A 27,472-nucleotide genomic window follows, 5' to 3' on the forward strand; every position below is an offset into this window, starting at 1 on the left:
TTGAACAACAAATTTAATATATAAACCTGGATCTCTGAAGCTCGTTAGACTCCTTATTATATTTTTTTTTGCATATTTTTGGGGGTGGAACTAAAAGTGTACAAAGTCCAAATCCCGCTCATAGTGATCTTACTGACCAATAAAAAAGTCGTTTTAATTTATTCCGTCGCAAATTTTTGAACAAAAACGAAAAGGGTTGTGCACCGTCAAAGAAGCTTATAACAAAAACTAAAACACTGACGTGTTTATATCACTGATGTTTGTTGTCTTTCATAGCCAGTGCTGCATGTGTATAATCCCTTTTTTGTCATTGCTCAGGATGTTACAGATACTGCAAGACCGAGAAACTCTTTTGTCCACACTGTGTACGACAAGTATACTTGAACGCTGGTGCTGGCTCAAGCGAGTGTGCTGCTAGCTATATTGCAGACCAGGACTTTGTTTGTGAGGAAAAATGTGTAAAGAGATCGGTGAAGGTCCCAGAAAAGCCTGGGAACTATAGTATCAGGGTAAGTTCATAATAATAGGTACACATAAATACTTGCAGTTAAAACAGTCAAGCTCAAGCGCCTTACAGCTTATTTGATAACAAAGGTCTTATTGAAATTACTATAAGAAACAAACTTAATTGGATTGCAATGGTCAGGGGCGTAGCAGGCCCATATACCTGTGGGTCCCGACCTACAAATTTTTGGTTTGAACACTCTACCGCTTGTAATAAATTATGCATTGTTGGGGTGAGCTAAATAGCTCAAAGTGCTGGCGAGGTCAGTGCGTATTAGCCATGCGTGCAATTTTTAGGAGTCAAGTCAACCGGGCCTACAAATAGTCGAAAAGCTGGCTACGCCCCTGATGATGGAAAAAGTTCTGGACAGAAGTTGAGTTGAAATAGGTCGCTTTTTATTTAAACTGGACTCTTACCCAATTTAAAGAATTTTTGCCCACCAGCTTCCACGAAGCGTTAAGTCACAAAGGACAGTTAAGACTTGAGTTCACCACATGTATCTCTGTCTGGGTTATATCTTACTCAAAGGAGTTTGGTCATATCTTCCACTCTCGATCATAAGTTTATGATTGCTTACGCGTTAACTCGTTTATTTATTGCCTGAGACGCTTTAGAAGCTGCAATGCAGCTGGAGGCAGTGTTAACCCCCAAGTTTCGAGTACTAGCTAAGGGCGGGAGGGTCTGTCCTTTTTCAGTTTTTCAAATTCTGTTCCCAGTTAATTCATTACTTGACGCTTGAGGTAACAAAGGATGCCAGACACTTAACAGGCGCGGCTTCCGGGTTTCAATTCTGCCTGACACCGAAGCATCCAGCCGCACGAGAGAAAAAAATCTCTGATACCCAGGGTTGGGGTAAGATTCCAACTTGCTCGAATAGATTGTGTCAGTTTTGAAATCAGTCGAAGCTTGAATGAACCCCTTCCAATCGCCCAAAGATACAGAACAGCATGCAAAATAGTCGTTTTGTTTTCTGTATTAGTATATAATGGGTTATAAAGCGTAGGGAGCCCCTAAACATTTAATTGCCAAAACATACTATTATACTTCTGACACACTCCTTTCCCTCTTCGTCGAAATAACTTTTTAGTTGACCGTGAACTTGAAATCATGTTCAGGCTGTGTTCATCTGTGTTGAGCAACGAGACTGAATAAACATTTCAGTGTTTGAAAACAATCTCCTTCTAGATATATGAGAGGTTAACGTTGCACCGCAAATGTAAGGCAGACAACTTCTTCCCTATTGGGAGGCGTGTTGGAACAGTCGAAGTCGTTAACACCGGTAAGATCAATCCAATGTTATTGCTTTTACCTCAGCTGGTTTTATAAAAGTTTTTGTAAAACTGGAATCATGACAGTGTTTTGCTCCTAACTTTTCTTTCAATTGTTTCCTCTGTTGCTACGCCACTTTATCTTTTATTTGTTATTATTATTATTATAATGATTATGAATTTATGATTATCATTATAATTATCATTAGGATCATCATTATAATTATCATTACAAATATCATTATCCCATCATTATTATTATCATTATTATTACTGTCATTATTATTGTTGTTGTTATTTGTTTGGCAAAACTTATTTCAAATATTATGTAAAACTGATGTTTGCTATTTGCTATATTGTCTTATGTCATTCATGTTTGGTAATGTTTGAAGTATGTAACTTTAATATGAAAAAAAAATGTGATTATTACTATTATAGCCATTATTACTGAATGAATGTGCTGCATAGAATTTAATAACACTTTGTGTAACTAGTTTAAGATATTTTTTTCTCAAAACGGTGTAAACTATTTACAAAATAAAGCTTTGATTTTGAAATTTTATAACGTAAATTGTGAAAAATATTTAAAGAAAGTAAGAATCTCAATCTCACACTGTGTCGTTACTTTGTCTTTACCCCGAACGGGCAAAGGTGGGAATAGTACAAGCCAAAAAAAGGACCCAACTCTTTGAATGAAAATTAAAATAACGGAGCCTCCTCGCGTGCAAACCTCTATGGAAAACCCATCGATGAGACAAAATTTGGTTATGACGTCAGCGTGCGTACGTCCGTAAGTTCTCTCCTGGTAGGGGTAAGTCGACACGAATTCGTCCCCTCTTTCCCTAGAAAGCTTTGTCCCCTATTGTTTCAAAAGGCTTTACGAATGATTGACCAATCAAAGTCTGTCTATTGAGCATATTATGTTTGGTGATTTTTTAAGGGGGTTGGGGACAGTGAATGACATGCATCAACAATATGGCTGGCGCGCGTTCACCATGCGGTGGTTTTCAATACCAACGTTTTCAAAGTGAACCACGGTTATCTTATTGTAACAACCTCTTCCTCACTTTATGCACTGCCATCTAGCCCTTCATTTGTGAGATCAAAAAAAAGTACAGTCTCATCTTCCTTCACTTTTCCTTTATTCTCTGATGTCATATTTAGAATTAAGGATAAATACTCTTATATCCTATTAATTTCTTCTTTAATCTCTTCTTTAATTCTTCTTTAATTAAGGAACTTGGCATCACTGTAAAGTAGAAAACATAATTTATAGGAGTTTGCTAGACATATTTAATAATTGCAAATTATAAATATCTGTTAGAAGTACAATTTTTGATGCTGAAATACATAGTATTCCCGCCGAAAATATGCTATTCTCAACAAAATTACTAATATGCACGCAATTTGTAAATTGCGTTGCTGTAAAAAGAGAATTTGCCGTAGTAAAAACCACCATTGATTCCACTTTATTGTGTAAAATTCAATATGGTATGTAACACCTCAAGATATGTCTTTTGTCTATTTATCTTTGGTATGCTGAGGGAATTTATGCGCGATGCTTTGATTTAGACATTTTTTGAACTTACTGACCACTAGAAACATTGCATTAATTTATTCAGTAACAATTTGTGAACAAAACCAAAGGATTGTACAAGGTCAGGAAGCTTCCAACATAAACTGCAGCACTATTGTTTTCATCTTTGATGTTTGCCGGCTTTCAAAACCAGTCTCCTCTACTAACTATTCTTTATTGAAGAGGTAAAAATCAATGGAAAATTCTAAATCCGTCATCCTACAGTGCGTTCGGAGTCGCTTACGAAGCGTTTCAACTTTAAGCTTTGACTTGGAAAATTTTGGTGTTTTGGATGAGGGGTCGCTTATGGGAGGTGGTCGCTTACGAGAGGTGGTCGCACATGGAGGTTCGACTGTATTTACATGACAAAAGGAAGAACATTTTGACAGATTTCCAACTTTTGTACGGCCATTGTAAAACATCCCTCACCCTGAACACAGATGCCCGAGAAGAGGGGAGAAGAGGTCTAGTGGTTACGTTTTGGTGTCATTTTAGGAGGTACGATGTAAGACTAACTTTAATGCCAAATTGACTAGTAGGTATGACACTCTTCCATGCATCCAGAGCTGGTGATCATTTTTGTACAAACCTTAAGAGAACTTTATCACAGTTTGTAAACATAGTTGCTGAACGGCCCCCCTACACCAGACCAGCAGTTATTGGCTGGTCCATGCTTGTCATACTTCGTTCCAGCCTTTGCACCCCAGCACTCTCCGTAATACTGGATAGCAAAGTAATACATCCTTTGAACACAAAAAGAAAACCATATGAATAAAGGACTTATCCTTGGCTTAATTAAAGGGAAAAGGGATTCTTGGCGCATAAATATCTCTCAAATGATGTTATCATTCGTTGAAAATTTTTCTTTCTTTTCATTGGCCGAGATCCCACCACGTGACCTGCAAATAATTGCCAACAAATAATGTTCTCCTCATGCGCAATGTCGCCCAACTTTGTTTGGCTGCAAATAATATTCTGCTCATGCGTAAATGACACCACCCTTTTCTCCTTCTTGCGATCGCTTTTGCGTGAAAATGACAGATCGATTTCGCTTCCCGAAGATATTCCTTATTCGGCTTTGGCAAATAATTGATCTGCTCGCCACTGACAATCACAATATTTTGCTCAACCTCGGTCCAATAATTGTTAATGTTTTACCACATGCAAATCCGTGGAGAGCATGGTATATCAAATGAATTATTCCGATTTTGACTGATGTAGGCTATGTGCGTTTCTTTATGACTCCCAAATAATAAACTGCGCTAAATTAGCAGTCTATAGCTACAAAGTTTTTGCCATATTTTAGATATTTTTTCTTAATTGCCTTGTAAACATTATTATTATTATTATTATTATTATTATTATTATATGTTTTGTTTTTAATCAGTAATACATTAATGGTGGACACAATAAAGTTGTCACAAATGTCTAGAAAAAAAGTAAACTATTCATCATAGACCTGGAAAACAACAGGCAAAAACTAATATTAATGCTTACGAGTGACTCCTGGCAATCTCCGAGCATTTTTTGACTGTTTTTGACATATCACGCCTGTCAATAGATTGCCGTAAGTTCTTAAGTAACTTTCCCATTGCGCGGTCGTTAGCATTGTCTTGAAAACAGCCAAGTGCAACGAAATTTTTTTCTACAAGAAAAGAAAAATGGAAATAAAGGAAGTAGGGAGAGTGACAGAATAAAAGGCCATAATTAAAAAGGGATGAGAGAGCAACAGGGGAAAGGAGATGTAAAGCAAGACCCACTACATGCTCCAGAGTTTAAATCATAATTCACCAAAAATAATTCACATATATAGACCATAATGCACCTTGTTCACCCCCAGAAATTTGTCTTCAATTTCTCTTGGGACGACTGTCACACCCAGGAAAAATTCGCAGGAAACAATGGTCACGAATTTTTTTTTTTTGTGTGGGGGGGGGGGGGGGGGGAAGGGGGGCAATGTGTATTCTGGTCTATGTGAAAATGGTGAATAACAAGCTTTTGGCTACCTAGAAAACCTTTGAGGATGGGGTGTTGAAAGATGACTGTTCTTGCTCGTTCTAGCTACCATCGTTTGTTTTCATATTTAAAAGTACTATTGCCTAAGAGACGTATGACTTACTACAATTGCCGTGGAATTGATCTCGTATGACCATTACTTTCAAAAGTAATTTATATTCTAATTTGATTTGATTCCATAACTTCTTCTATATCTTGCACCCTTTTTCATTAAGTCCCGACACCCAGTAGTTGGCTCTGTAAAGCTAAGAGAGTATGGTAAAACTAAAACTTACTTATCTCGCAATTGAATCCCGTATAGCCATCCGGGCATATACACTTGTATGTGCCTATCTTGTTCTCACATGTCGAACCATTTTGACATGGATTGTTGCTTCCACTACATTCATCCTTGTCTGCAAGAAAGAAATTAAATTTTAAGCATAGTTATAAGTGAAATGAAACTACAAAATTAGGTTTCTTTCCGCTCATTTTTCTTGTCCAGGCTTCTCGCGTGTTAAGCTGGTTAAGGTGGTGTTCCCCTGACGTCGAACGTTATACAATTATATTTACAATTTAAATAAGAAGTACAATTATGAGGTACGCATTAATAAAACTAAGGAAACAGCTTCGTACATATACTAAAGGACATGAGATTTTCTTACCTTTTTCACAGTTCTTTCCCTCAAAACCATCGATACAATAGCACTCGTAACTCCCTGGTTTATTCGTACAGTTACCGGTGTTTTGACAGGGATTGTTAATGCATTCGTCAACGTCCGAAAAAGAATTCGGTACAGTATGTGTGTTTAAGATGTAATTGAATGAACATCAACAAAAATTTGTATTGTAAGTAAGGTTCTTTCCTTTCGTTTACGTTTTGGTTTTTGTTTTTTTTTAAGCGAGTATTTACTCTTCGTGTCCCGTAAACTATCGCTTATAAGCGCAACCACTTATAGGCCTACTTGTCCAAGCAGAAAAATATATCCCATTTACAACCCCCCTCCCTTCTCCCCCCTCCCCCCCGCCCCGGATATAAGCTCCATCTAGCTTGTATAGAAATGAATTCGATTTATCATGACGTTTTGGAGCTGAACTAAATCAGCAGCTTGTTTCGATGAGCTTTTTTATTATTTTTATTCCGGTTCATGAATAATACTCCCAGGTATAAGTCGCTCCGATTACTAGCCCTGCTAACCAGCAAACATACAATATGGCAACGTTTGACAACCGTTTCAGAAAATGCGGAAAGTAAGGATTTTAGGATTTCAGGTTCGGTGAAGATCACTTGCCTTGACTACAGTCATCGCCCTGGTATCCAGCTTGACAGCGACACTGAAATCCACCAGGTATGTTAACACAAGTACCATTGTTCTTGCAAAGGCTACTTTGCTTGCACTCATCCACGTCTAAATAAAATAATAATTGTTATTATTATTATTATTATTATTATTATTATTATTATTGTTATTATTATTATTATTTATATTGATCGCTATTTTATGCGTATGGAAAGCATAGCCATATTATTTAGCACAGGTGAAGGAACTTGAACTTTTTTAAACAATTTTTATGTACTGTTGGCAGTTTTTAACGTACATCTGGACTTCTTTTCAATGGATAGATATAATATCTAAGTTTTAAGGCGTTTTCCAATCTAGATATCCCACAGGCTATGCTAAGCACCCGGTGTAGCTATTTTTTCACTCAAGGGCATTCAGGAGTTTTTAGTGTCACAGTAATAATCCATCCGAGAACCCGGTACAGCGGCAGCGATATTGCTATTGGCTAGATTAAAATATAAACAGTTTCATCTAAACTTATAACACTAAGGTTGTTCAGTCACACTTCTATCGTGTCTCCATTTTCAACCGACAAGCGCACGATGCGCGCAGAAATGGCTTACAGCTTGGTACTGTAATGGCCAATAAACTTTCCTTTTACATTTGCGAATCGTTATATAATTTCCCACAAGATTAATCAAAAGATTAGTTAAATCAAAGAAACAAAACAAACTACCTATGCACAGCAATTTAAGACACTAAACCGGAATAATTATGTGTCTGCAGTTTGAAGCAAGGCATGGATCATATCCAAGATCGAACCCGAGACATCGTCCTCTGCTCTACCATAAACAAGCCAATACTACCGCGGTTTAGACCTTTCTAAGACATAAAGTAACACTCCTGTACCTCCACACCTCCTGTGTGATTGAAAACAGTACAAATGAGAGTAATCTACCTCACCTTGATCGCAATTTTTTCCTTTGTATCCGGGGAAACAGAGACATTTATACGTTCCTATCTCATTTTTACAGGTCCCTCCATTTTGGCATGGTGAACTTGGACATTCATCGACATCTACAGAAGTGAACGAACTGTTAGTGGCGGCATATTATTATTTCAACGATTACTATGTCTGCCTTTTTTATAACTTTATTCCTCTTCTTACCCTGCTCGCAATTTTTGCCTGTAAATTCCGCTGGACATGTACACTCGTAGTCCCCATGTTTGTTCGTACAACTTCCCCCGTTCAGACATGGATTAGTTTGGCATTCGTCTACATTTGAAGAAATAAATCGAAACAATAATTTTCTTATCAAAACACTTAACATGTGTACTAGACCATATCATGACTTTAATACATCAATTCCAGGTAAGTAAGGCATAATAGCCCGTTAAAAACAAAGCAAAATAGCTGACAGCGAATGCAGAAATAGAGATAAGGGCAAAATTTCTACCACTTCAACTTAACAAATTGTCAACAAAACTTGGTTACAAATACCGAACTAAAAATGGTCTGATCTGTCCTTTCAAAAGAAAAAGTCAACTTCACTAAAAAGGAAAGGGAAGTATTTAATAATAATCACCTTGATCACAATCTTTTCCTTGAAATCCTTTAGCACAGTTGCATTGATATCCACCGAATGTATTAACGCAAGTAGCGCCATTTTTACATGGACTGTGGGTTGAACACTCGTTTATGTCTAGACAATAATTTAAAGAAAGCATCAATTACCAGTTCACACTTTATCAAAACATGGAGAAGCTTGTAAAATGGCGAATTCATGGCTAGCCTCATTCAAGTTATTATAGGAACATACTAATGTATAGCGTACGTCTTTTGGCCTACTAAAGTCTAGAACCTTTCTAAATTAATTTCAATTTTTTATTATTATTTTAACAGAATTATAAAAACATAAATAAGTAAAAAGACCTGAAGTCTGAAGTCAACGAACCCACCTAAAGAGCCCCCTAGTATAAAGCGAACGTCTTTGTTTGCTCCAGTTAAGTATCCGATATAGAACGATCTCTCGCTAGCACTCGGGAACAATTTTACCGTGTACCTGACGCCAGTTGCACTATCGCTAAAGCTGTACCCCCGAAAACAAAACCAAAGCAAGTTGGTAAGAAAATAAAAACGTGAAACCTCTGCCAATACAAGGACGCATCCCATCCATGAAATCAGCGAGAAGTATGACAACAGTTAAATAAACTATTACAGTTTAATTTTTAATTTTTAATTCTGTAATTAAAGTTTAATTACAGAGTCATTTGAAAATGATCGCAAGACATCAAAGCTAACTAAAACTCTCATTTAAGCCATGAAAGTTTACAAAAGGCGCTTGATAGTCACCTTGGTCACAAAGTTTGCTTGTAAATCCCTGTGTACAGTGACATCTAAAGCTGCCAGGCAAATTGACACATTTTCCACTGTTTTTACATGGGGAACTCTTACATTCGTCCACATCTAATCAAAAGCATGTTCAAAAGTATAAAGTGATTGTTAAAATATATAGCTTGAAAAGACAACAAATTTAACAAACTGTCATTCCAAAAAAATAGAGTTGAATTTATGATAGAGGATTTGTAAATACTTTCAAGCTCTTAATGGAAAGGTGGGGAATACTTTTAAGTTGGCTAAGGAAGTGTCAGATTGTATTCATGATGAGCCTAGATCCTAGGAAAAATGACTTCTTTATTTCTCCCCAGTTAGCAGAAGATCTTACAGAATCTCATTCAGAGGAAGAAGCCACCTGGTAGTAAAAGAATCAAGAAGTGCTGGAGTAGTTCGCTGAGCGAAAAACAGTTAAGACTGTACATGAAACAACACCATTAACAAGTCAGTGAAGGGAAAAAGAGGCTAGTTGCTCGCGTTCTGAGATATGTTTATGCTGGTCATGACTCAACTGGATCGAACGTAATGACGCAAATGACTCAGAACTTCAATCCAGTGATTCACATACAGAAGTATTCAAAAGACGATACCCAATGGGACTGTTCTGAAATGGTTGGGTGTGTATCACTGCGTAGTTTTGAGGTAATGCTCCAGACACAGACGTCAAAACAGTTCATAAGTTTACATAACGAAAGAACAAGCAAGTGCAAGTCGGGAGTGGGGGAGGGGCTGGTCATAATTTTTAAGTAACCAGGAGGGGGATAAGATCTAACTTGCCTTTGTTGGGAGCGGGCGCTACGTAATGTTATCCTATGTTTGGACTATTTCCTTTCCCCTGATAATTATTGCACATTCCCTAATTTAATAATGCACGTTGGCAATAAACACGTTTAAGCTTTCCAAAAAAAAAGTAAAAATGCGGATAAGATTTATAGACTTTTCGGTGCTATAGTGACGTCATTTTCAAGTCTGAGTTTTTTCCTGACAAACTGTCGTAGATACTTTGCTTAAGATTATTACATTACAAAAATATCTCTCGCATCAAAATCTACCAAATTTAAATCTAAGAAACGTCTTGCAACTGTAAGACCAAATTTCGATGTTTTGCAGTGAAGCCTGGTTGTCGCAGACACCTAACTTTCTGTTGTTTATGTCTTTTAGTATGTTTTCCTTACCATTTTCACAATGCTTTCCCTGAAAGCCTGTTTTACAGGAACACTTATACCCGCCTTGCTCATTCTGACTCGTTCCGCCGTTTTGACATGGTTGATTCTGGCGCTCGTCAATGTCTATACAGGAAAAAGAAAAAAAAAGAAGTTCGTTGGACTAAAACTATTGTATAGTCCTGCGTTCAGAAAAAAAAAAAGAATAAAGAAAAAGAGAAAGTAAAAGTAATTGAAAAGGGGCAGATTATTGAAAAAACAAGGCAGACATTATATGCATCCTACCGTTTTCGCAGTGTTTGCCATCATAGCCGCCTTTGCATTTGCACTGATAGCTGCCTGGATTGTTGATGCACGTTGCTCCATTCATGCAAGGACTATTTCGACATTCGTCAATATCTAAAATTACACAACATCTTTACCTTTTCCATCCATAAAAATAAAACTAGAAAGAAAATAAATATCTTATAAATAGTGAATATGCTTGTGATGACACCTATAGCCTCTATCTCTCGGTGATTCAATGTAGTTTGCGACAAAAAAATAAGACACTCAGTAAACACTGTAAATTCCCTACCGTTTCCACAATATTTTCCTGTAAAACCACTGACACAACTGCAGTTATAGCTGCCCTGTATGTTTGAACAAGTTCCTCCATTCTGACAAGGATTTATCTGGCATTCATCAACATCTAAAAATGGGAAACAAAAGGAAGACTTACTTCAGTGTTTTTATTTAAACTTTCGTTACCAATTTTAAGAGGAAAAATCTGAGATGGAAAAGTTACAAAAGCTTTAAAAGAAAAGTTTTTTTCCTGCTCGTTTTCTTTGTGTTCCATCGCAATAATTTTATTTTACAGGGAAATTTCACGCACTCTCGTTATATAACAGTTTCACCTAATAAATGTGATATTTACGGACTCGCGAAAGAACTCACCTTGATCACAGTGTTTTCCTTGGTATCCCGGGACACAAAGACACTGGTAGCCACCAAGATTGTTAACACAAGTGGCGCCATTTTGACATGGATTACTCACTACACACTCGTTTATATCTATAAAGGCAAATAAAAATAATTTTCTTGTGAAAAATAGATAATGCTGCAGGATTCAATGGCAAGTGAGACAGGTTGTTTTGTGCTAAAAGACAGAGCAATTGCGTCTTTTACCACATCCTAAAATATCATTAGAACAAGAAGGTACGTTTTAACAACGGAACTCAGTAACAGCAAAAGAGGATAAAGGGGACAGAGAAGGCATCCCCCATACACACCGTATTCCAAAGGTAATTCGTCTCGAGTTATTGTTAAGACCACAGATCCCAAGGGGGATTAGACAACAGCCAATCACATAGCGCGAATGTGTTCCGCGTGGATGACCCACGCTCAGAGCCACGCGTCCTTCCCGACGACGCGGAGAGCGACGACGACGCGGAGAGCGATATTGCTATTCGTTTTTTGTCCACGAAAACGACTACAGAGAGATTTCTGCTAAAGCTGTGTCGGCGGAACGGAAATTCAAAAAGAATCGCCCTTCTTCTCTTGTATAGAGCTAACAGTACAGCAGGGAAATCCTTAACACACTGAATATTCTCTCGGTATCTTTTATAATCTACAGTTTGAAGAGAGCAATTTCTGGTTTGATATTTATTCTTTTATTAGTCTTTTATTATTCAACAAAAATAACACTTGGCATACTACTTGCTTTATTGAACAAACGACTGGTTTCATTAGACCGGCGAAATTTCTCATTTTATTAAAGCACTGAGGTTACGACAACTTCGAGTTAAACTGATTTCACGGGTTGTTAAAGAGTCCAGCGATTCCCTTTTCCCAGGTGAGCGCCGACTCATTTCGCTTCAATATTCAGGAATGCTCTCGATCTCTTTACGCTTTCATTGCCTTTCGCCCGACATGTTTTGTACGGCGTTTAGTCGTGCGAACCTCCACGAAACATCCACGCAGCGCGCGAGGTAACTTTATCCCGATTCTAAAAATAACTCGAGACGAATTACCTATGAAATAGGGTGTGTATGAGGGATGCCTTCTCTGTCCCCTTTATCCTCTCTTGGTAACAGTTAATCGTTGAGTCAGTGCATTTTTGGGAAAATCGTGGACACCTGCAGCCCGCTGACGATCGCTGAGTTGCTCGTAGTGTTTACATTCATCAAATACTACAGTAAATAAATGATATAAAGGACTATTTTTTTCTAATTATTGGCCTGTCGCAATTTCGAATATTTTTACACAGCACCCGTTCTTTTTTTTTTTGTTTTCCTTACCCAACATCAAGACAAAGTAACTGATTATTTGTATACAGATAGTTTGAGAAACGACAAGTTTGATGAAGCATCATGATCATGGTCCTCGTTAATGATTGCAAATTTCCAGCTGGTTCGCCAGAGGCCAGCTGGGATTCTTTACCCTGTTATGTAAGTTGGATTTGAATTATTTGTTTCAGGCATTTGCTAGGCCCCAATAGCATAAGTGCTATAAGTAAATACTATCGAGAGTAAACAAAGGACATTATTATTATCGTGAAAGGTTTGAACCCAGGAGTCATTTCAAATTTTCCTTACCCAACATCAAGACAAAGTAACTGATTATTTGTATACAGATAGTTTGAGAAACGACAAGTGTGATGAAGCATCATGATCATGATCCTCGTTCATGATTATCATCGATTATTATCATCGATTCCCCTGGCAAAATGTAACAGCTAAATAAATTTAAGCATAAAACAATGAAGAAAAAACTTTCACAAAAAACAAACATGAAATAATTAGGATGCAAATTACCTACCAATTTCACATTGCTTGCCCAAGAATCCTGGCTTGCATTGACATCTGTAGCTTCCTGGAAGGTTCTGACACGTTCCTCCATTCCGGCAAGGTCTACTGTTGCATTCATTTACATCTGCCAGTAGAGAACAAACAGAGTCAACTTTTGAGTTTCACTTAATTCATTTCTTATATTCTCCTTCAGACAGTCTTTTATAAAGGAAAATACTCGTGAATTTGTAATGTATCCGAATGTTTTAACTGTTGGTTTGTTTCTCTTATAGTTTGCAGGAATAGGTAGCTAGCCCAGGCAGTTTCGGAGAAAATCTTTACAAGCACATAGATAAGGAACTCAAGTAAGGGATTCTTGTGACTTTAAGTAGGATAGTGTCAAAATATGTTGTTGCGATGAAAACGTATGTAATGTCTGTAATAACTATTGGTCTTACCTTGCTCACAGTTTTTCCCTTGGTAACCAGGCTTGCAACGACAGATGTAATCGCCATTGTTATTAACGCATGTTCCGCCATTTTGACAAGGCTTGCTTGCCTTGCATGGGTCTAGGTGGGTTTGAAGATAACATCGTTATTAACAATGAAACGCAGAAAACGGCAAACAACTGAAATATTTCAGGATGCTTCTTAAGTTTTGACCGTTTCACAACAATGATGAGGACTAACGAGCAAGCCACAGAACACAAAACTAATCGTTGTTATTTGCAACTTATTTTTTCATGCCTGATTAGCTTTCTCCTTGCAACACTGAAACATTCCAAACATATTTCTTGTGGTTATTGTTTTCATAAAAGCTCGCTTTACGCTGGTTTTTCGATTTCCTTGGCTCGTTGACTATATTAAGTAGACGCAACCACTGAGTAAGCCCAAAAATAATTATTTCCAATGATTTTCTGTAAACCGAGCTTAAAATCACCGGACAACTACATTAAGAGAAAAAGTTGCGGGCGTCTTATCTTGGTTTTTAAATACATGAATTGATTCATGGCATAGATCAGCGCGATAAAACACTTCACTCACCGAATCCTGCATTTCCACAGTATCGTAACCAGCATACAGGTGTTTTCACAAGTTTGTAAACGTAAAATCCGTTGCACCTTTTTACTTGGATGTTGGCATGCCAATTACAACATTTATTACTCCAGTGAAAGCACACTTTGCCGTTAACAACCTGACCAGTTCTTGTCGGGTGCGCGGTGCTTAACCATCCAGGTGCGTGTGTTCCGCAGTAATGTATTGGCACACATGAGGTAGGCATCTGAGTACCAGCTGCTCCAGAAAACCTGTACCATTTGGGGGTCGTCAGGTCTTTCTGGTCACATTTCAGGGTGTTGCCTCTGTGGACTCCTGCAGCTCGCTGACGATCACTCAGTAACACGTAATGTTTACACTCATCAAATACTACAATACAAATTATAATAAATAACAATTTAACATAAACATAAAGTTACTCCTTTAGGATTACAGAATTAAACGCGTTTCGATACCGATATTTTTCAATCGCCTAAAATGTGAGTTTATCCTTTTCCGATCTCTATCAAATTTTCACTTCTAACTGACTTTGGATTGAAGTTTGTCGAAATACACTTTTAAGTAAAATCGACGTCACTATGACAACAATAAACAAAAAACTTTGAAATCACGAATAGAAGCTAAATTTTACGCGAACTAGACTTGCTACTGAAAAACCCAAAACCAGGATAACGTTCAAATTATTTACCGATTTCACAGTGTTGACCAAGGAATCCTGTTCTGCATTTGCATCTGTAGCTACCTGGAAGATTCTCACACGTTCCACCATTGCGACAAGGTCTAGAATTACATTCGTTCACATCTAGAAGAAAAGCAAGTCAGTTTTGAATGCCTTTCAATGGCCGTTCCCGAATTTAAGGTTTTGGATCGATGGATTTACTTTTAATAAATGCTTTGGATTTCCTAGCGATGTTGCATCAAAAATAATGTATATTCTAATTATAAAACACACAATTAAAAAAATACTGGGGGAGTTATCCTCATATTTTATGGCCGGTTTAGTTAGCGGGCAAGACGAAGTGCATCCTGTGTTCTGATTTGCTACCCGAGCAGGGAAGATGGGCCTGTTTCGCGTGCTAGGGATGCTCTCTGTTGAGTCCCACAAGAAGAAGTTTTCATTGACCAACCTTTTCGTTCGTTCAAGATGGCTGGATACTCGCTTCGTTCTTTTTTGCGTATATATTGACCTCGACTTCGTCTCGGTCCATAAGTATATGTAATAGGACTACATGCTGTCCAATTTGGAAATAATTGGATGAAAAAAATTCCGAGGACAGCCAAAATTGGACGAGGCCGTAGGCCGAGTCCAATTTGGCTGTCAGAGGAATTTTTTGAATCCAATTATTTCCAAATTGGACAAGCATGTAGTCCTCTTACTTATTAATTATATAGCTAGTGAGGAAACACAGCTTTGCAAGGAAAACTATGGGAACTGTCTCTGATAAAAAACAGACTGAAATCTTAATAATTTTTTTATTTTAATTCATTTTTAAATACATGCTGTAGTCCAAATAGAAATGAATTTCATTATCACAATTGAATTTAATAAATATAATAAATATAACAATACTGTAAAACTTTAAGGTCAAAAAATTTAGAATTCCATTATTTTGAAACTATCCAGTTTTCAATATCAAGAAATAAAAGTGTGTAAAGAAATAACACACACACAATAAAGATGGAAAAGATTAAGAAAAGAATGCAATTAACAAAGTGCAGAAAAAATAAAATTAATTATTTTAGTCTGTACAAAACATGCACACATTAAAAAAGTGCAAAACTACAATGAATACAAGAAAGGTGTAAATTTAAAGTTTTTGTGCAGTCAGCAATAGCTAGTCCTCATCTGAGTCTGAGAGTACAGAAGCTCTGATCCTTTTCCATGTATGTGGTGGCTCTGTGCTTTGGTGAGTTGGCACTGGCATATTAGATAGACCTGGAAAGCCAGGAAATGCACCATAGAAATTCACTGGACCTGTAAAGTTGTTGATGGTACTGAAACTGTTGCTGGAAGAACTGGCTTGAAGGGGTAGTCTATCCTTATTGGGGCTGCTGTTAGCAGGTTGTTGTTGAATATCACTTGTTTGCTTGCATCCACTGATTATATTTGACAGTTCCCTTGCCTGATTCTCGTCATCTCCTTCATATGAATTAAGGCTGAGAATATTACGGTGTCCAGTAACATCAATAATCTTGTCCCTCGGGACACCAGCATTCTTTAGCTTTTGCACACAAGTTTTTCTGCTCGAATGATTGGTAATTTTCTTACCAGTGGCAGCAGTTAGACCAGACTTGACAGCCATGTCTTTCATAAGCTGTCCAATTTTGTGTTCACCCATTCGTTGTCTGCTAAACCATACTTGGCCCTTGGGTTTTGAAATAGTTGTCAAGTAGAATGGCCCACTGTCTCTCATTTCTGGTGGTCTTCTAGACAGCATTTCTTCGAAAAGCATTACAGGGCATCTTTCGCCGCCAGTCGAAAACATTTTGGGTTGTACAGCTCTGTGGGCGATCCGGAGACCTCCTTGCCTCGTTTTTGTAGGACCTTCTTTAAAAGTTATGTATTTGACAACGCTGTCAGGACTGGTTATGATGCTGAAATCTTCCACCGTCATTGAATAGTGCTCTTGTCTCCCTCGGAGGCCAAAGTGTTCAGTGACATTTTTAAAGTTTACATTGACCAGAGCTTGAGCAGAATGTTCACCGAGCTGACCTGACTGCCAGAGGAATTCTTCGTCTTCTTCATTCAAAGCGTGAGATGCATTTTTTCGCTTTCCGTAACCCTTCACTCTCAATTCTCTTGCTTTCGCCTCAAGTTGTTGCCTTGACTTTTCAAATTCGCGGTCTCGCAAGATGCTGTGTTTTTTGCCAGCGTTTTTTAAATGGCGGTCCAACGCGCTCTGCATCACTGCCAGACTTTCTGGTTCATATTCGCCGCCGTCTTTTTTTCGAATTTCGGCAAAGAAGCGGCAGAGAATTGCATCTAGCTCTTCTGGAGGGATATCTTCAAAACGTCTCGCTTCGTTACGCTGGAGTTTCCACTCGTTGAAAACGTTCAGCCACGTTTTTGTGCTCTTGGCGGTGTTTGAGTTTTCGTTTCTGCTTCTAAGAGTATTAATTTCCTCTTCCTGCAACCATGGAAATCTCTCATTTGTGTTAGAACTGCTAAAGATGGAAAAATTTGGCAAATTTTCTTCACTGAATTCCTCCATGTTGTCAACAACAATGGCGACCTGTGCGGCTTTTAGTGCTGACGTTTGCTCACTGCTGATTGGTTGGTTTCACAATCCATTGTTTTTTCTCGGATTTCATTGGCCGAAACAAACTGTCCTATTTTTTCCCAAATAGGACAGTTTCTGCATTTTTTACTCAAATTCCATATTGAAAATTGTCCAAATTAAATCCCAAATTGGACAGTTCTGAGAAATTAAAGGATAATAGCCGTGCTGACAATACTGGATTAACTGACTGCTATATAATTAAACGCTAAAAAATTATTGGCTAATATCCAGCCATATTGACATCAAGCCTGGTCAACCATTTTACCAGTTGCTTTAAAAAATGATATTCTTTGCCACCCACGCAGTCTTGGAATTCTAGCTTATAGCATATTTTAGCGCGCCAGCATGCTTAATTTTTTCTCGTGTTGAACTGACGTGTGATTATTAAGCTTGCAATAACTGAGGGGCTTACCATGTTCGCAGTTTCTTCCGTGATAACCTTGCTTACAGCGGCAAGTATAACCATTATTCGTTGACGTACATGTGGCGCCATTTTTGCAGGGATTGCTTACTCTGCATATATCTAACAAATAAAAAGATCCAACAGTTATGCACTTCGCTGCAACCCTCCTTATTCTATTTGAATCGTCCCTGACAATATTAATGAAAAGACGCCGGCATTTTGACAGATACCCGGACAGGGGTGGCCTGCAAAATTACATATAAAGGTGCAGGGCTTCAGTTTTTTGAGCACTAATTAATTTTATTTAAGCGTTTTCAGGTACGTTACACCAATCGGTCAAAAACGAGTAAATAATGGACTGACATTGTCCCACGAACGTATGCGCCGAACTTTTTTATTATCTTATCGGGAGGATCTTCCCTCCAACCCCGATCCCACCATGCTCTCGAACCAAAACAATAATCGTTTATAACTATTTTTCCGTTTAAGTACAATCAGTTGTAGGAAAACTTAGCAAGACTACTGAGCGTGATCTGAACGGTATCAGATTCCGGGCTCTTGATTCCTATTAATTCAAATTTCCATCAGTGACGATTTTTACAAGTTACAGCTTCATCCAGGAGGCTCCTGCTTCATCCTGAAATTAAATTTTGCAATTTAATATAGCTCCAATGCAAATTTACATGATAGTTTTGCCAAAGTTTCATTACTTTAAAAATAAAAGTGAAAAGAGGCGACTTTTTTGAGCCGGAAAAGTGGCAGTTTACCGAAAACCTAGGCATAGGGCACTATTCTACAACTCACCGAATCCCGCATTGCCACAATACCGAAGCCAGCACACAGGAGTCTTTCCGAGCTTATATACATAAAATCCGTTACACTTCTTTATCTGAATGCTTGCTTTCCAGTTGCAGCAGCTTCCTCCCCAGTGAAAACACACTTGGCCGTTAATAGTTTGTCCAAGTCTTGTGGGATGAGCCCCATTGAGCCATCCAGGTGCGTGCGTGCCGCAGTAATGCTTGGGAACGCAGGAGGTCGGCATCATAGTTCCAGATGAACCGATAAACCTGTACCATTTAGTATCTGGCATATCTTTTTGGTCACACTTAAGAACATTGCCCCTGTGAACCCCTGCAGCTCTTGTTCTGTCATTTAGCTGGACATGGTGTGAACACGGATCCGAAACTGAAAATTGAATTATAAATGGGGTAAAAAAATATATCAGGGACCAGTTGGACGAAAGGTGGATAGCACTATCCACTCGATATTAAATCCCTATCCAGTGGATAAGTATTAAGAAAACCAATTGAGTTATGGTCTGGACACAGATATATCTATCCACCTTTGGAATAACTGGGGTCAGGATGTTAAGATTAGTTATCTAAAAGTAACTTCCCTTCTGTTTTAAGATGAAATCTTTATCGTCGACAACAGAGTCATCTTTGGTTAGATCCTTATTTATATAAAAATACATTTAAAAATTAGATCTTAAAACAAGGGATTAGGAAGTCAAAAAGGATTATCTATTTTTCTGAGTGTTCACTTTCATGAGGCATTATACAGCAGCTAAACACCTTTAATTGTACATATTTTTGGTTCGATAGGGTTGACCTGAATGTCGCGGTATTTAGAAGACGGCCGGGAAAGCTCTCATCTAGGATATAAACCTTACAGTTTTTTGAGGTTTTGCGATGTAAACATTCCTTGTCTCAGAATAAACACTAGATTCAATCTTTAAGGTTTCTTCTCAAACTGTAAAATCCCGTTTTTAAAATGTAAAGAAACTCAGAAACAGATGTTCCTGTTGGTTCCAGGCCGCCATACTAATGCCCCCTCAAAGGGACACCAACATGGCGTCTCCATACAAACCCTTATATTAAATTTAGATAAAACATTTTCCTGCGTATCTCGCATCTGAAATATCGCACATACCTGATTTTTGGCAAGGCTTCTGGCATATTTAAGCTATCTATTTCACTTCCCAGATTCTTGACTTTCTGTATTGAATGATTTCGATTTTTATTTTTGATGACGTGACAGTGAAAACAGAGAATTGCCAAAACACGGGAGGATTCTTTGCTTAAGATACTCACAAGTTTCACAGTGTCTTCCAACATAACCTGGTCTGCATTTGCATCTGTAACTTCCCGGAAGATTCTCACACGTTCCACCATTGCGACAAGGTCTTCTGGTACATTCATTTACATCTTAAATTTAACAAACACAATTTTGTTATCTGAAACACTTCAGTTCTAAATTTTATCGGTTTTATTGTTCTCTGTATTCTCTTAAACATTCTTCACCCGCTGTTTCAGTTAAGGAGTTTCAAATCAGCCCTTTTTTTATCTGCAGCGATTTGATGCCATACATGTATGTTGCCAACTTAAAGTATCAAATTAAATTGAAAGATTTAAAGGCTCGTTTTTCTTGGTAGCCTATCAACCATATGTACAAAAAACATATAATATACCGATGTTATTGAAGTTCTTCTTCTTCGTTAAAATCAAAAAAGATGCATCTGTCGAGACTTTTCCTAACGTAACCCTTTCAGCTGTCGAGGATCAATTGCATTTTAGTTCTTTTCATGGTGTATGAAGTGATGATGGTATTTAACCTTTTGCGCTTCAAAGTTCTTACCTTGGTCGCAGTTCTTTCCTTGGTAGCCTGACCTACAGCGGCACGTATAACCATCTTGGGTAGGGATGCACGTGGCACCATTTTTGCAAGGTTTGCTCACTTTACAAATATCTGGCACAGTAAAAGTCATAGTAAAACTTGACTTAACTGGTTTCTTTTTTTTTTTTTTTTGTAAATAAACAATAACATTGTGTTTCTCTTAATTGAGCCTTGTTTTAGAGGAAAGCATTTATTTCAGGTTAATGTATTTTCGTTTTGTTACGTCAACTGCCTGGCCCCAATCGTTCAAAAACTGAATTGCGCTATCCACCTGATAAAGCACCATCCAATGGATAAATATTAGATTAACCAATTTACGCAGTTTACACTGGATGGAGAATTAAACGGGACATATATAGTGCTATCCACCTTTTGAACAACTAGGGTATGAGATTTTGCGAAGGGCTTCATTCATTATGTGGGAGAAGAGGGGTGGGCAGAGGATTATGAGGGAGATCTTGACATTTTCTAAGGAGGGTAGTAGAATTTTCTGAAGGCAGGAGTAGTTTTAAATACGCCGTGTGATGGCTTATTAAAATAAGTCCCTATATTCCCTTATTTCCAAGTTCAAAGTTATTTACATCTTAGCACTTGTTCAAGGTAATAACAAATCAATTAATGTCCTTTAGCTTGTAAAGTACCCAGTACAATCTACACCATCATCCCAAACTACCTTTACCGAATGACAGTTCAAAGCTTCATCGACACCAACTTCATTATCTCCCATTAATAATATTATGACTTGTCTTCATTCTCATTACACCCATCATCCTTGCTTTTATCCTTTTCATCACCATTACACCATTCATTATCATCTAAATACACCCACTCACGCCCACTTTAAATATTTTTCAAAGCTTTTAAGCTTTGAAAAAAAAGCTCACTTTCTGCATTCGTCATACCATATCGACACAAAATACATCTTTACTATTATTATTATTATTATTATTATTATTATTACTATTATTATTATTTCAAACTCCTTTTCAAAGAAAAAAATTCTTACCAATGCAAATGTTAAACAAGAGAGGATAATCCTCTCTTGTGTTAAACCAGTGCATAAATGATGTAGCTGTAGCTGATAATTTGGCTTTAATTAATTAGAACAGGGAATATAATTTCATCTTCTCTTCTTCTGGCCGAAAGGGAGGGTGCCAAAACATTTGGTATGATATTGGGTACATGGGGGATATGAAAGAAATATGCACAATAAATGTAGCTTAATTGCCAAACGCTTTAGCTTATAAAGAACAATTGTTAAAGTTCGAGAAAGGCTGTGAACTATAGTATTTCGTTACCTTTGCATGGGACAAACAAAAAGCAAAGACAACAAACATTATCTTTCCGAAGAACACATTAGCACGCAAGAATCAAACATTACTTCCTTGCCCCCCAAAAATATAAAAGCTCACCAAATCCTGCATTGCCGCAATATCGAAGCCAACAGTGAGAAGTCTTTCCAAGCTTATAGACGTAAAAACCATTGCATTTCTTTATTTGAACATAAGTATGCCAGTGACAACAGCTTCCTCCCCAGTGAAAACAAACTTTGCTGCTTACAGTTTGTCCAACTCCTGTTGGATGCGCACCGCTCAACCACCCAGGTGCATGTGTTCCACAGTGATGTTTTGGAACACACGAAGTGGGCATCATAGTTCCAGATACACCGGTAAATCTGTACCATTTAGTTGCCAGATCCTTCTGATCGCATCTAAGGGTGTTGCCACGGTGAATGCTTGCAGCCCGAGTTCTGTCGTTTAGTTGTTGATAATTCGTGCATCCGTCGTCGCCTTTAAAGAAACAATACTTGTTTAACATTCTTTCTAGTTTAAAAGTATAAAAAACAGCCTTGATAGTATAAGGATATATTGACCAAGATGTAACGCACTCATTGGAGGAAATCGTGGGGAAACCTTTAATCGTTGCATTAGCTTTGGAAATCTTTCAAAATGCTTTTATTCAAATAAACCTGGCGCTTCGACCGCGACGGCAACGGGAACGTCAAAAGCGCACAGGTTTAATAAGTAAAAAACCTATTCTGCACATGCAGCACACTTTTTTTACATTTTTTGCTGTTACTGCACGACTAAAACGACTGAGAAATTCCCGCACGAGATGTTTTATAGAGGACAGAAAAACACACCACGGAGATATTTTCTTTCTCCTTCTTAATTTGGGCTCGGTCCGCAAGTCAAGTCCTGGGAATTCCTGGAGGCGTCATTTAAAGTGAGCTGAAACAATCGCGGCAAACTTAAAAAAACGCAAAAAATAATAATTATAGTGACGTTTTCACTGCCGTTGCCGTCTTCGCTGCTAAAGCGCCCTGTAGATTTAAATCAAATGTAGAAGTGCGAATGGTGTCGAAAATAAGGTTGAGCGCTGGTCTGCAGAGGTTTAGGTCGAAGGTTTCATTCCCTGGACCAGATCAACAGACTAAAAGTAACTAAGAAGAGGACTGACCACGTTAACATGGTGGGACCGTTTTTGGTAAGGGGACGTAACTAACATCCCCAAGTACTAAATAATGAAGAGGGAAAAGGCTAAGTAGCTTACCAAAGCCTGCATTTCCACAATAACGAACATGACAAACTGGCGTTTTTCCTAGCTTGTAGATATAGTACCCGTTACACATCTTTATTTGGATATTTGCAGACCAATGACAACACTTTCCAGACCAATGAAAGCAAACTTTTCCGTTGACAATCTGTCCAACCCTGGTGGGGTGGGGAGTGCTTAGCCAGCCTGGCGCGTGTGTTCCGCAGCGCTGCTGGGGCACGCACTTAGTTGGCATTTCCGTGCCTGAGGCTCCCATAAAGCGGTACCATCTGCTTTGGGGAATGTCCTTCTGATCACATTTCAAAACAGCACCCCTGTTTAAACTTGCAGCTCTTGTTCTATCATTGAGCACCTGGTACCTTTGACAATCATCATGTCCTGAAGATTTTACGAAGTTACTTTAACACTAGTTAGATACAAACTCTGTTGCCTGGGAGGACTCAAAAACGTTTTGTAGGGAGAGGCCCTGAGGTCCGACCCCTTAACCTTTTGTATACCATTTTTGACAGAAAATGTACCCCTTTCGTATATCTTCTATTGAACAAATGGTAGCCTTTTCACATACCTAGTTTAGAACTTTGCAACCCTTTCACCTGCTGCAAATGCACTGTCTTTAAAATATAATAAATGACAAAACCAGAAAGTTTGCTTCACTTTTTCGCAGCCAAAAAATCTGTCTGTTAGCCTTTTTGAGCCTTTTTACCGACCTAAAATGACAGATTTTTCTATCCTTTCATATGCTTCAACAAGTGAAATCCCCGCCTTTTCATATACCTGAGGCTTGAAAAGGTACCACGTTCGGGCCGAGCCTCCCCGTATAGGCCCTAGGACTTACCCCCTGGGTTCTGTTGCTCTTTGATTGGATTTAATTATGATATTGAAAACAAAATAAGTTTTAAAAAATTTTAAAAATCTAAAGAGATACCTGTATACACAAACCCATTTCGACCCGTTCAGTTTTAACTCAAGGGAGTATGAATTCATGGCCTCTATCTCTAAAGCCCTCCTCTATTACGTTTAGGTAACCAGGTTACATAATACATACTGTACAAGACCAGTATCTCCAGTGATGGTTAACAGTTAACGGAGGATCAATCCTGAGGATCAATCCTTATTCTTCATAACATTAGAGATTAAAAAGATTTATTTGCATAGCCAAAATGCAAGGAACACCGATTGGAGACGTCAATCCGATATAGCTATCTGCCTTTAGAAGGCAGAGCTCTAAACCGCTAATCCATACAGAACTGATTATGACAAAATCAAGGATTGGAAGAATTTCAAGTCGAGCTGATCTCCCGGGGGAACTTCCTAGTAACAGGCTAAAGGGGAGGAGCCTGCTGGATGGGATCGCACATTTCGGGATTTGGGGGATCAGAAAATTCAGGTAGGTAGGGATTTTAAAATAGGAAGATTTTTACTTCATTAGGTTAACCAATGTGTCAATTCATTTCAGGATAACTTGGTTAAAAGGCATTATAAAGTAGAAGGATAAACAGAAAGTTACTCAGCTGGGATCGCGAAAATTACATTTTTTTAAAAAGTGACTAAGATGGGGTCTATATTTGACCACAGAATAGATTGTAATGAGGTATGGGTTCTGAGAGGCCAGCGGCACATACCCAGCACAATTTAACCCAAGTAACCCCGGGGAGGGCTGATCTTTTGTATGTCCATAACACGAACATAGTCTAAAAAAATTCAGTCGACTAGCAGCTCTAGAAAGCAAGCAGTCAGTTATAATTATTACAAGGATCTTCGTGCAAAGCCATCTCTAAAAGTTTCAGTCACTCTTTTCTTTCAATACTAAGCACTGGAGAAGGAGCATCGTTTGTATCATGCAGTAGCACTTCGCAAGTTCGTCTTTAACAAATTGAAAGACATCCATTTATTTGCTATATAGCTCTCAAGGGTCTTAGCCTCTGCAAGCGCTGTGTCAGAGTACTAACAGGTCCAAAAATAGTAATCAATGTCATCAGCATATTTCAAAATCCAATTGTTTGGATCAACTAACCATCAGGCCCCGGTTGTTGTAAACGATGGACAGTGCTATCTAACGGATAAATCACTATCCAACGGATAAGTATTCGAGAAACCAATTACGCTTTACATTGGATAAAGCTTTATCCAGCGGATGGCGTTATCCATCTTTCCAACAACTCAGTCCAGAGAGAATAGAAATGGCCCAAGGACCGTGCCCTATACCCCTTTGTTAGTGTCAACATAACCAGTAATATAATATCTTTCCTTTAACAAGGACCATTTCTTTACAGTCTCTAAGAAAGCTATAAAATTTTTGGATTGAGTATAGTAGACTTACTGAGCTTTTAGTACACTATTTCTGGAGAGAAAGTGTCCAATCCTTTATTTAGGTCTTTTCCTACCTTTCCCTAGCCCCCTTTGTTTGTGAGTGATATAAAGTCTGCTCTCCAATCCCTACGGTTAAGATTTCTATACAGTTACTCTAACGATTTTCAGTAGGATAGCTGGTATAAGTTGGAGACAAAAGCGTCCGTTAAGCTAAATGTCGTTTCAATTTCTCGCAGCTGAATTGCTTAAGTTGTTTTAGATAGATAACTAAACACACCTTGTGAATGTCTCCAAGTCCTGAAAGATAAAAAAAAGTCATGATTTATCAACATTAAAAACTGTGTATAATGTGATTTTTATTATTTTTGAACTTTTTCCTTTTTAACTTACCTTATAAACATAAATAACGTTATCCATTTGATGATTATTATTTCCATACCCAAGCTTGGCCACTCCTGCAAGGCAGTAAAAAAAGTGAACTGATTCGAGTAGGGCAGTGATATATATGATACAGTTTTAATTAAATATTGGCTTTCTTAAAAATGTCCTTAAAATCAAACTCGTTTTAAGAAATTAATAAATTTGCCAAAGAACAAGGGGATCAGATGGGAATAGATTAAATATACTCAAGTACCTTTTCACGATTTCCAATTAAAAACCTTGTTGTACCCGCAAGCTCTCTGCGAAAATCTTCGCGTAGATTTTAGCCGTGATTCAATTAATGCAGTTACGGGAAATTCCATAAGCTTTTTTTTAAAAGAAACCTCTTAAAATCACATTTTAATTTCATATAGAAATTTTTCACAAACAGCCGCGGGCCGAGAACCGGATACATGCGGTCAACAGAGGATTATCTAAAATAAGCCCTTGAAATTACATAATAAATAAATTATCCAAGCTAAGCTCTCACCTCGTATATATTGTATCAAGAAACAAAGCTCAGATCTGAATAAACTCTGACATATGGTTATCTTTCTCTGATAGACTATTCCGCTCATGCATGGCATATTATTTCTGAGATGTCACGCGCGACTGAAATCACGACTTCGCGCCGCGGTGATGTGACAAATGCACGTGATAAACAAACCGTCCTTTGCCCTTTGCTCATTTCAAATTTTGAACCGGCGGTTGCTGTGATTGCGGGAGCGCTTGATTTTACTGTTTGTTACGATCTTACAAAAGTACATTTCGACTCTGCGGATTGTCTGAACACGTAGATGTTGCTTTTATCACGAATCAAAAATGGGTATCACTCCTCAGCGACTGCTATGTACTTTGAAAGGCTCTGGTTCAGGTTCTCTTGGAGGCACGCGGCCAAGAGTCTTCTCTTATGTGAGTACAGATACAATGTTCCCTCTATATACACAACATGTTACTAAGACGCTTAAGTATACGCCATATGAGAAACAAGTGAAGGGTAGTAGACATTTATATACTCCCTCCTGAACGGCAATTTTAGTTTTTACAGGGTTCCATACTCAGCCTCGCTGTTTTGTATAACCCGACCTCTTTCATGCTCGCGTAAATTTGATGGTGTTATTCTTATGTTGTTCTTTATCAGCCAACAATTAATGTTCAGGCGTAGCCTGCAAGCTTCTGATAATATTTGAGTAAGGCCGTGAATATAAATTAATAACCAATGTAAGTTACATGTAGATTATTATATACCGGTAACGTCAGTAACGCAATACCCTTTTGAAACCCAAGATTGATAGCCTGTGTACAGACCCCCTCCATAAGAATTTTCCGAGAATTCGTAGGGAAATCAACGTAAAGTAATCGGCTAAGAGATAATTCTCGTGAAATCCTAGCCTAGGACTGTGTGGAGAAATTTCGCAGAAGTAAATCTTGCTTTTACAGGGTAATTTACGACGGTTTTGTATTCATTTTATTTCATGAATTTAAATGGTATTTCCATCCTGTTTTTGTACTGTTTTTATGCTCTTTCGACCGATTTTTGTACTGTTTTCAGACAACTCTAAGGCTATTTTCCGACAATTTTATACCGTTTTTGCACTTTTGCATCCTATTTTTGTTATATTTTCACAATATATCCGTGCTATTGCTTTTCTTCTTCTGTGGTATTTTAATACTATTTTCAAAGTATTTTTATTGTATTTGCAAATACGAGTATTTTACTAAATTTCGAAACCGATTAAACAGCTATTAAAATATATTTCGAAGCATAACATTTTAATAGCGTTTTAAACAGGTTAAAACACCTTTATAATCAGTCGA

The 27,472-nt window shown here is 37.9% G+C and overlaps 1 protein-coding gene across 1 annotated transcript; it reads right to left on the reverse strand.

Annotated features, from left to right (window-relative positions):
* Positions 1-2,897: 2,897 nt before the first annotated feature.
* On the reverse strand, positions 2,898-25,684 carry LOC140932275 (uncharacterized). Its single transcript, XM_073381897.1, has 27 exons — positions 25,625-25,684; positions 25,512-25,531; positions 22,922-23,302; positions 21,781-22,191; positions 20,330-20,440; positions 19,786-19,899; positions 18,497-18,877; positions 17,702-17,812; positions 14,697-14,810; positions 13,997-14,377; positions 13,412-13,522; positions 12,985-13,098; positions 12,259-12,356; positions 11,122-11,284; positions 10,763-10,876; positions 10,471-10,584; positions 10,198-10,311; positions 8,981-9,094; positions 8,214-8,330; positions 7,796-7,909; positions 7,591-7,704; positions 6,637-6,753; positions 6,010-6,123; positions 5,641-5,760; positions 4,847-4,994; positions 3,939-4,092; positions 2,898-3,022 (listed from the first exon to the last, which is right to left on the reverse strand). Exons 1-26 carry the CDS (start codon positions 25,669-25,671, stop codon positions 3,954-3,956), a joined length of 3,996 nt encoding a protein of 1,331 aa, XP_073237998.1. The 5' UTR covers positions 25,672-25,684; the 3' UTR covers positions 2,898-3,022; positions 3,939-3,953.
* Between the last annotated feature and the right edge of the window lie 1,788 nt (positions 25,685-27,472).

This window comes from Porites lutea, chromosome 3, assembly GCF_958299795.1.
Source record: "Porites lutea chromosome 3, jaPorLute2.1, whole genome shotgun sequence".
NCBI lineage: Eukaryota > Metazoa > Cnidaria > Anthozoa > Scleractinia > Poritidae > Porites > Porites lutea.

Bases quoted from the DNA above. Each gene is read 5' to 3' on its own strand.
- LOC140932275 (XM_073381897.1), bottom strand. From the start codon at position 25,671: ATGGAAATAATAATCATCAAATGGATAACGTTATTTATGTTTATAAG. The intron at 22,192-22,921 runs GTAAGCTACTTA...CTTTTAAACTAG, and splicing joins TTGTGGAAATGCAGGCTTTG to AAAGAATGTTAAACAAGTAT. The intron at 6,124-6,636 runs GCAAGTGATCTT...ATTCTTTTTCGG, and splicing joins GGGCGATGACTGTAGTCAAG to ACGTTGACGAATGCATTAAC.